This window comes from Micropterus dolomieu, linkage group LG04 (genome assembly GCF_021292245.1).
Source record: "Micropterus dolomieu isolate WLL.071019.BEF.003 ecotype Adirondacks linkage group LG04, ASM2129224v1, whole genome shotgun sequence".
Taxonomy (NCBI): domain Eukaryota; kingdom Metazoa; phylum Chordata; class Actinopteri; order Centrarchiformes; family Centrarchidae; genus Micropterus; species Micropterus dolomieu.
Genome location: NC_060153.1, coordinates 22,106,135 through 22,117,060, shown reverse-complemented (window position 1 = coordinate 22,117,060; position 10,926 = coordinate 22,106,135). Strand labels below are relative to the sequence as shown.

At 40.2% G+C, this 10,926-nt stretch overlaps 1 protein-coding gene across 1 annotated transcript; it reads left to right on the top strand.

The window, feature by feature from the left end:
* The first annotated feature begins 8,157 nt into the window (after positions 1–8,157).
* On the top strand, positions 8,158–10,180 carry LOC123969738 (CMRF35-like molecule 1). Its single transcript, XM_046047367.1, has 5 exons — positions 8,158–8,234; positions 8,677–8,837; positions 9,623–9,736; positions 9,826–9,867; positions 9,972–10,180. The coding sequence occupies exons 1-5, from the start codon at positions 8,158–8,160 to the stop codon at positions 10,178–10,180; spliced, it is 603 nt and encodes a 200-aa protein (XP_045903323.1).
* The last annotated feature ends 746 nt before the right edge of the window (positions 10,181–10,926 follow it).

The following is a 10,926-nucleotide window of genomic DNA, read 5'->3' as shown; positions in this document are numbered from 1 at the left end:
GATTTTATCATCATATTGAATAAGACTCATTTAGACACAACTGGTGCTGCCTGATGAACAGTGTTGGGCAAAATACTTCCATAATGTAATACATTATAGATTACTAGTTACTGTCATTTCGTTATATTACAATATTACTTCCTCTGAATTGTAATGCTTTACACTACTTTTGCGGTCCTTTTGAGTTACTTTGAGTAACTTTCACTGCTGTTTAATGGGCGCATTATTCTGATAGTAAGATGTGCCTGCAGAGGTGGGTCTTAGTGATGTGCAGAGTTATGTCCGCGGATCAGGTGGGTCTTTGTCATAAAAATTAACCTTTTGATTAATAGCGGGGGTGGATGGGTGAAATAGGATGAATTGTCTCCCCATTAAGAAAGAAGCTGTGCGCATTTATGCACGAGATACGGTAGCATAACGTAGCCTAAGTGATTAGCCTATTTGAATCTCCCGACACTCCGACAGGATCGCAGCAGCCTCTCTAATCATGAAAGTAGTTTAGTTTGTTAGAGCTCAAACACATAGCCTATAGAAATCTATTTAGACATGATTCATCAGGGGAGCTACCTTTTAAAGAGGAGCCGAGCTCCCCCGTAGTTTGCACAGGAAATAACGTTACTCTTTTACTCATGGATTTGTTTTTCTGGTGCCGAAAGGTTTCTCTGTGAATTATTAAAAAACACAAACAGCACTTAATTTCAGGTTAAAATGTGTTGTAACAAAGATTGTGACGGGTACAGTAATGCTGATTTTTTTTTTAGTAATGCAGCAAAAAACATTATCATATTACTTTTGTGACACGTTACTCACACTTTTGATGAATTTTAAGGTGTTAATAAGGCCACAAGAATTTGCAGGACGAGGCTAATATGTGGCGCACACGGGTGTGGAAGATTTAAATGCATACATAAAGAGGAGATGCACATAACAATATGTAGGCTATTGCATTTCACTTTATTTCTTTGGTTTGTTTTAATTAAAATCTTCTGTACACACCATTCTGCCGATATAGTCAACAAAAAATATACGGCTGTAATAACAAATATGCTCATGTGGATAAGATAATGGTTTCAGTGACAGAACGAAATAAAGCGCGCTGCACACAAAGCACTACTGGGATTGCTAGGTCCTCTATTGTTGTCAGAGTTTGCTGAGTTTAAAATTAGTAAAGTAGTGTTGCATTAAGACCTGCAGATGGTGCTATACGGTTCACATAGGCGTGTTCACTCTTTCCTCTCACAACCACCTCCTGACAGCTGTGACCATGATTCCTTTAGAAACCTTGCAATATATAGTCTAAAATAAAACAATTACAAGGCTTGTTGTTACCCGTTTTGTCTCTGCATGTCTCTCTCTAGTCATAAAAATCTAAGGAAAGCAATGCAACAGATGGCAGAGCTACATTTATACAGTTGTCTGCAGACATCTGCATGCACACACTTAAGAAACATAAAACAGCACCAATACCTCATATTTTATAATATGGTTTAGTAAGCATTTTTATTTTTGCTTAAAGTTTTTCAATGAAATTAATAAAATTTTCATTGCCTTATTGTCAGTGGGCTCAAAACTCACTTGAAGTCCACGCCTGTTTTCTCGTTGCTTGCATCAGCCACTATTCTGCTTTTAATGTGAGGACTCCGGGTAGGATTCAGCCTTGTGCGTGCTCCCGAGGCTCTCTCAGACTACAGCGACAACACGGCAGCTAATGACATGCAGTCCACTAACACCATAAAACAACCATCTCACAGCAAAACACAGGCTCCAAGTTACAATAAAGGTTTATGTGCTGAAGCCCATCAGACCAAACACGTTCAGATGATGTCGAGTAAGAACAAGAAGTGAGCTTTAGTAAAGCTAGAGAAACACAGAAAGTCACGTTAGCTCGTCGGCTAACGCCGAGCAGTTGCTACTGTTATCCGGTGCAAAGTTATATCACTTTCCACATTACTTCACCAACTAAAGCGACCCATAATAATAATAATAATAATAATAATCTTTATTTGTAGAGCACTTTTCAAAAACAAGTTACAAAGTGCTTTAACAAGTGTAAAGACAATAATACCCAAAAGACAATAATACAAAAACAATACAAGATAAAAGCAATGGTTAAAAGCCTGGCAGCTGAGTTCTGGACAGTCTGGAGTCGATCAGTAGATTTTTGGGTTAAACAAGTGAAAAGGCTGTTGCAATAATCCAGGCGTGATGAGATAAAGGCGTGTAAAATGGTCTCGGTGTCCTTAAAAGTTAACATAGATCGAATTTTTGCTATATTTCTAAGTTGATAAAAACATGATTGAACAAGCTTTGTGGTGTGCTGCTCGAAATTTAAATTACTATCAAACCAGACACCAAGGTTCTTTGCAACAGGCTTAATGTGATTTACTAGGGAACCAGCAGATGGCAGTATTTGTTTTGCCATCTGCTGGGACCCGATGACCAGGATTTCTGTTTTGTCTGAGTTCAGCTGGAGGAAATTATTTGACATCCATTTTTTAACTTCACAAAGGCAGTTGTTAAGTGAACTCAGCATTCCAGGGTCTGTGGATCTGACGGGCAAGTATATTTGTGTGTCATCAGCATAAATATGAAAAGAAATACCATGTTTATGGATAATATGTCCAAGGGGAAGCAGATACAAGGAAAACAAAATGGGTCCTAAGACCGACCCCTGAGGCACACCATATTTAACTGGACAGAATGAGGAGACATAGTTGTTTACAGACACGCAAAACTTCCTATTTGACAGGTAGGATGAAAACCATTCTAGGGCAATACCAGAGATCCCCACCCAGTGCCTCAGTCTGTCTAACATGATGTTGTGATCAATGGTGTCAAAAGCAGCACTAAGGTCCAGGAGTACAAGGACTGAGCACATACCTTCATCAGCAGACATTAAAAGGTCATTGGTGACCTTAAGCAAGGCAGTCTCAGTGCTGTGGTACTTCCTAAAACCAGACTGAAACTTTTCAAATAATTTGTTATTTTCCAGTACAGTGAGCAGCTGTTTGGACACAATTCTTTCTAGAATCATTGCAATAAAAGGCAGTTTTGAAATTGGTCTAAAATTATGTGGGAGGGGGGGATCTAAACCAGCTTTCTTTAAAAGTGGGTTCACACAAGCCGTTTTAAAATAATCAGGGACACAACCAGTAGATAGGGAGCTGTTAAAAACAGTAAATACTTTGTAGGTATTACATCAAGTGGGCTGGAGGACACTCTCATTTGTGATACTGTTTTTAAAAGCTCAGACAAGTTGATGGGATAAAACTGGTTAAAACTCTCGTTGCTGGTGAGGAACCTCTGAGTAAGAGGCTGTGGGGGTAATAGAGGCTCTGATTGACACCACCTTATTGGTAAAATAAGATAAAAACAATTCACAGTCATCATTACTTCCAGCTGAGGCACAAGGAGGGGTTGGGTTTACCAACTGATCCACAGTCTTAAACAGAAATCTGGGATTGTGTTTATGTGTAGTAATGAGTTCAGAAAAATAGTGTGTTCTCGCATCCTTAACCATGTTATTGTAGTTAATTAATAAATCCTTCAGACTCAGGTAATGGATATGGAGACTGGATTTTTTCCATCTGCGCTCTGCTTTCCTGCTTTCCTGCATTCCCTTTTGAGGCTGCAAATGCTGTCATTTATCCAGGGTTGCTTACTAGCTTTAGACGTAGGCCTAACCTTTCGAGGAGCAGTAATATTTAGTGACGACAAGCAGATATGATTGAAGTGATCGACCAGATTGTTGGTGTTGGAATCAGACAGGTGTTGGCTTTGGTTCTGAAAGAATGCGCAAAACTTTGAAACACTTTGTTCATTAAAGATGCGAGAACACACGGAGCTTGGTGAGGCGGCATGAGTAACAGACGAATCGCAGATATGACGGCCACAAGGTCTCCGGCTGCTAGCATAACGTGACACATTTTCTCAGTTAGCACAAAACTCTTTAACGATATACGCATGTAAAACGTCTCTTTTACTCATATAAAACCACAGTAACATAACGAAATGTAGCCTACTATCAACATATGTTAAAATCTACATTGTTTTGTGAGTGGTCATTACCTTAAAAAGGGGGAAAATAACGAGAAAGTTGAGGAAACACGCACACGCAGCTCTCGCCTTCACTCGTCTGAGCGCGCCGGAATCCCCCTACTGAAACCCCAAGGCATTACCAAAAGATCGACGAATAATCAACCCATACAGACGAAGATCAGTATTATCTGCATTCAACTTCTTAATATAACTCTAATTTTAAACAGTGACAAAACTTAATACGCATTATAATATAACCATTAATATAAACAAAACTTAATACGCATTTTATAACAGACTATTTTATGCAATAATGAGTTATGAACTATAATGTCACACTCACTTGTCACACCAGCAGGTGGAGACAGTCGTTTGTGGCAGTGAGGCAGAGATCTGTTCAGTGAGCAGTGGTGTGTCCAGGTGTGCTGCATGAATGATTAGTCATTCACGTAAGTCATGTGTGGACCGCACCACATGCTGTATGTGAGCAGCTAACATTTCTGAACCCCGTTTGTTTGGGTGAAGTCCGTCTGTCTTAAAAAGAGACAGTCTTTGCCAGAAAATATTAAAGTTATCGACATAACACACACCGTGAGCCCTGCAGGCGGACTGGAGCCAGTCGTGGAGGCCAGGGAGTCTACTGAAGCGGCCAGCACCGCGACCAGCTGTGGGAATGGGACCAGAGATAAAATGTTACTATCCTGTATACCACTGTTGATTTAGCCTGCAAGAAAGGATGTAACGGTAAAAAAGCTAATGTGGAGCAATTTGTTTACTAACGTTAGCCTATAGTGATGCCGCCAGGAGCAGCCAGCTAACGCTACAGTAGTTCGGACGTGTCGCAGTTTGTTTCGTTTCAGTTCAGTTTAGGTCTATTGTGGTTTTACCAATACTCAGGTACACAGCTTCTCCACCTCTCCATTGCTGTAATTAACATGACACATTAACACATAATATAAAACGCTGCAACAAAACGGTCACAACAACCCAGAGGAAGAGCCATACACAGTAATGTTACTTACTGCGGTCGTTTTATAAAGTGTGACACAATCTCGTTATAATATTAAGTCCAGCAGTAACGAACATGGATTAGTTCAACCTAGCTGATAAAACTATTACTGTAATGTTGCAGTAGGGGTTTACCTGGGTTTCCAGTATATTGTAAGAAGCTCTCCCTGTCTGTCTATAACCGCTGTCACTCTGCCTTTTTCCCAGGAGGATTGTGCCAATATGCGGCTGGCTGCGCTGAATGAAGTAACGTTACGAAGCCGGTGTTGATCTACCTCTGAGACGGGAACGTTGAAGTAGCAGAGCCTGAACATGTCTGAGTGAAAAGCCACACTCTGCATGATGGTGTTCCTGCGTTTATTGCAGGATTTCTGAATGAAAGTGGTTGTGTTGTGTTGTGTTTTGGATTATGCTTGCTCATGAGTTCAAGCGAGCACCCGTACGAGCACACGCCTGGTAGCGATCTTAAAACTGCACCGCTAGTGGCCGCTGGAAACTACATAATGCCCCTTTAAGTGAAATTATTCTTTTCAAAAACTACATCTGGGAATTGGACCCATTATGAAGCAGTTAAAAGTAAATGTAAATGTACTTTATGTAGCGAAATTCCTCCTCTGCATTTAACCCATCCCTGAAGGGAGCAGTGGGCAGCCACTGTCCAGCGCCCGGGGACCAACTCCAGATTGAAATGCCATGCCAGGTCAAATGGCACTGACAGGAGAAACTTCCCTACCGGGGAAACCCCACGCATACACAGGGAGAACATGCGTTGGGCTCTTATACAGTGGACACTTTTTTTCACACAAATTGTTACAAAAAACAGTGAGGGAAACCAAAGTCCTTATAGGCAAGTCATGCCACTCGGCCACCATCTTGGCAACGCCTCCGGGCGGCTATTTTGGACTAACAAGACCATGCTCCTATCTGAATGAATGGGGAGAGTTGCACTTCCCTTTTCTCACTCACTGTTGTTATTAAAGGGAGGAAGGCTCCAGTTTCTTCTTTGCGACCTGATAGCAAGAGCGTTGGGATCTCAAATTATTTGAAAGGATATTTCTTGCAAATTTGAAGGTTTCTTTCTGAAGGCTTAATGTGTGAGTTTAATGCATATCTTACATGCTGACGTGCATATGTGGTTACCAAATTATTTGCATACATATACATGGCTTATGAAGATCAATTATTAGATCCTTTCCTGAACAGATTTCACAATCAGCCTTATTAATATTTCAGCTTTTGAAATCTGCAAAACATAAAATCCTGTGGTTGGTTCATTCACATCACAGGCAAACTGCACCCAAGTCCACTTGGAAGCGACCACCTTTTTCAAGTGGTCTCGCTGTGGTTGTTTGCTCCGCAGCAGAGTTTGATCAGCCAAAACAAAAGGTGTGAAAGCAAAACTCAGGTACAAAGCAGGTGGAATCAACCACAATACAAAAAGGCTACTGTATCCATGCTGGTGCTGTTTGTTGCATGAGATGAGAACCTTTTGGCAGTGGTGGGCAGTGACGTAGCACAAAATTCTGGGTCTTATACATAAGCAGTCTCTGTTGGACCCCTTCCTCTCTTGGTTCATGTCTCTCATGCATAGTGTGGGCGGATTACACTATTTTGCGTCTTTTGTAAGGGATGAGTGTGGCCTTGGAGAGCCACCGCTATTGTTCATGTTTTCGGTGGGGGAGGGGAGGGGTAGAAAGTTCAGTCAGCCAACCAATTTATTCAGGCAATTTTAATTTAGTTATGACACTACTTACTTAGAAATAAAAAATTGCAAACAAAAACAAACTATACATTCCAGGCTTTTTGAGGACCCTACCCCAGTCCCTACCACCCACCCCCCCACCCACCCCAACTACCACGCCCCTGATGGGGGGGTTGTCGCCACAAGCCACAGATGTAGTCTAATTATTTTGCCACAATCAAGACACACAAACAAACTTTATTCAAAATATTCAAACACGCATGTTCAGTCAGGCAGATTGTGTCCAAGGTTGTGTCCTTTGTAACTGGAGAGAACTGTGGGCCCAGGGCAGCCGCACCTTCTGTCCACCCGCTTGTTCCGCTACAGCTGACCACGTTATTGATCACACCTCTGTTTTTGTGCACATGCACATGTCTGCTAAATTGTGTTGATCGCTTAGTATCACTCTGAGAAACTTTCCAGGGAGGGTGTGGAGAGGTCAAAGAGAGAGAGATGTAAAAGAAATACACAGGAAAGTATTTAACTGCAGGTGTTGTGAAAGGTGACTCCACGAACCACAATGACTAACATCTGTGAGGTTGCTTTCTTCAAAGATGCCTCCACGTCTGACACCTGCACTTTAAAAGACAATAGACTCATTCTTGACCTTTCACACTTACATTTAGTGTCACCTTAATCTGTAGGTGAATCTGCTATACAAATTTCAGACAGCATCAGAAAACATTAATTCGAGATGTCCTCTAATATTGTATGTTGTGTTATCCTTTTGCTCATTTTTGGATCATGATTGCTTTTAGATGTTTCTTAAGGAAAATATGTGGCACTTTAGCTGATCAGTGGTCCAATATGTTTACCAGCTAGTTTCCAGCAGTCTGTCTGCTGCTGTTTGGTGCTGAGCAGGTAGCGTAACATAGCGTAGCGTACAGTTGGATTTTAGAGCTTTATACTGAAAAAACAGCTGCAGCTGTGACTGAAAACAACGTTATGAGAGTGGTGAGAGTGGACCGAAACAGCAAAGTTGCGGGTCGGAGAGCTAAACAATGAGCTGAAACTCACTATGAAAGCGCCATAAAGGCAAAGGGAGCTGGAGATTCCGGTAGGTTCACATTGCTCCTTTCAAACTGTCACATTGTCACTTGATACAAAATTGCTATTATAAAAACAGCATTTATAGCCCTTTTAAAACAGTTGTGCTAATGTTTCAGTAGAAGTACCAAGTGAAGTGAGTTTTATTTGACATATGCTTAAGCTGAATTGTTCATCAACATGTTGTAGTACATAAGCAGAAGTTGAGTGTAGTATTATTATAGAGATATGTATTGAATTTCAATTCCTGTTTGGCCCATCAGTCACCCATACTGCAATGATACAGGAAATTGATGGCACTGAAACTAGAATGCATCTGAGACATGTCTTCTCACTTCACCTCCACATGTTTCTCTTCTCTCTGCCACCTACAGTCCTTGTCATCCAGTCAAAACCACAGGTAACATCTAGATCTTACTTCATTTGCACAAGGCTGCGCAGTGGTAGAGCATGATGAAACATGTGACCACTGTTTAGGTTTTTAAGGATTCAGATTAAATCAATGTTTAGAGCAAGAGGCAATAAGAAAGAACTATAGAGCTGGCTATTTATCATCAGAATGAAGATCCTTTCTTTTTTCTGCTGTCTTCTTTATGGTAAGCGTGTTAAATAAAATGCATACATTGATTTAATTAACTAACTAAAAGATGCTTTAACTCTTCACATGATTTAATTTTGTCAGCTACGTGGACAGAGGGAGCAGAGATCAACGTAGAGGGGTTTGAGGGGGGAGAAGTCTCGTTCCAGTGTTCACACAAACTTGCACGGAAAAACAATAAATACTTCTGCAACAATCCATGTTCTGTCAATGAAGATATACTGGTTACTGTAATATCTGGCAGAAGAGCAGAGTCAGGTAGGATAACTCTGGTGGACTCGGGGGACGGATTCTTCACTGTGACCTTCAGGCAACTCCAGCTGTCAGACTCAGGGATATACTGGTGTGGGGTGGACAGGCCTGTTTTTGACACATTCACTTCAGTAAATCTTACTGTGAAGGAAGGTACGTGAATGATCTTATCACCCCTACTTTACTTGAGTATTTCCACGTTATGCTACTTTATAATTCAATGGCACTACGTTTCACATTTACCTGCAAGCTGGAGTTACTATTCAGGTTAATATTTCCCAAACACAATATTGGCTAAGTTGATAACATATAATGCATTTTTATATAACAAACCAGTGGTTCCCAATCGTTTTTGCTTGTGACACCTTACTGAAAAGCAGTGGTTGTTTGGGGCCCCTTGTCATGTTTCACAAATCCATGACTTTTGCTGCACAGAACATTTTTATTGAAATAATTGCTCGAGGCTCAAAGAGGTTAAACTGTACAATATTTAAAAAACAAACAAACAGATATTAGAAACAAGTCCAAAAAATAAAAACAAATATATGTATCTGAACTTCTGTCCAACCCCATTAATCATGTCACGACGCCTCAGATTCATTTTGTGACTCTCACAACGGGCTGAAACCCTAGGTTGGGAATCACTTGACTAAACTATGTAACTATCTATAAAGACGTTAAAACTAGCTCCACCATGAGCAGCTACACCAGCAAAATGCTTCTTACACTTTGATGCATCAGTGTTTACCATCTAATGTCATATATTACATCATTTGCTGGGGACATTTTACTGCGGAACGAGAATGTTTGACACTTTAAGTATATTTAGCAGATACATACTTCTGTACTTTTACTTTTAAATGTTTTTACATTGTTGTATTGTACTTTTAGTTAAGTAAAGGATCTGATTAATTCTACCACTACTGTTCCACACACAGCGGTTGCAACCGTCACACCTGAACTTTCTTTCACATGGACATATGGGAACTTTTCCACCTCAACAGAGTTAACATCTGGAATGAACACCAGTAGTCCTACAAACCTTTCAACAGGTAGGAAGAAAATATGATCAAATTATAACCCTTACAAACATAAATCACAGATAAACTTACATAAAGTAATATTCCATCCAACCTTACAGCCTCAAACTACACTAACGTAAGAGAACAGAACATAAGCACAGGTGAGTTTCTATCTTATCATTTGGTTTGTACATTTGCACATCAGCTGATGACTGACACTTGTAGATATGTAAAACTGTTGAGCCATCTTCTTGTTTTTGGTCAGACACTGTGTTGTATGCCAGTGTTGGGGGTGCTGCTGTGCTCACTATCTTGGTGCTGGCGATGTGCTTCAGGAAATGCAGAGAAATCTCAAAACCTCAACCACAAGTTTGCTCCAACAGCACAGACCTGATCAGTGCAGCTGAAAGAGAAGTATGTGGCAGAAACTGGAGCATGTCACCGCACAACAATTGTCTTCTTAGAGAAACATGACCATTGTCTTGAAAACCAATTAGATTAAGCCAAGCACGATCAAGTTTATTTTTCCTAAGCCAAAGGTCAATGCATGAAGAGGGGTTTTCCAAAGTCAGTAACCGTTCTCTTTATTTTGAAACTGTGGTGTTTTTGCTTTAAAACCACAACTTATCAGTTTTATTGGCAATACAAGAAACACTCCTGCACTAAAGGAACAAACTTTTGTTCGTACCTGTCTCATGTGTTTCTGTTAAATATAAAGCTACAACCGGTTAGGTTAACTTGACAAAACAGACTGGGGACAGGGTGGAACGGCAGGCCTGACACTGTCCAAAGATAAAAAAGAATCCATCGACTAGCACCTCTAAAGCTCACTAATGAACAAGTTCTCGTTTGTTAATCCTTATTAGAGATTCCATAATTCCTGGTTGCAGGCTCCAAGATGACTCCAGACACTGCTCGGACAAAGAAATAAGCAAATACGCAACCTCCCTTATTTTTATTTGTTTATTTATTTCAGGTTTATTTAACAGGGACAATGCACAATAATAATAATAATAATAATAATAATAATAATGTGCCAGAATAAGGCATAAGGATATTTTACATCTGTTGTCCCTGGACAGATGGTAATATGTCACACCTAAAAAGATAAAAGGATTAAAATAGTACATGCAGGTTAAGCCCAATACAAGTAAAAATTTACCTTAAATGCATAAAAAAATTGACTAGACCAATATAAAAACAAGAACAATTGGTCCATA

Excerpts from the sequence above, each read along its gene's own strand:
- LOC123969738 (XM_046047367.1), top strand. The coding sequence starts at position 8,158 with ATGTCTTCTCACTTCACCTCCACATGTTTCTCTTCTCTCTGCCACCTA. Across the intron at positions 8,235-8,676 it reads TCATCCAGTCAAAACCACAG|AAGAGCAGAGTCAGGTAGGA; the intron begins GTAACATCTAGA and ends AATATCTGGCAG. Across the intron at positions 8,838-9,622 it reads AAATCTTACTGTGAAGGAAG|CGGTTGCAACCGTCACACCT; the intron begins GTACGTGAATGA and ends TTCCACACACAG.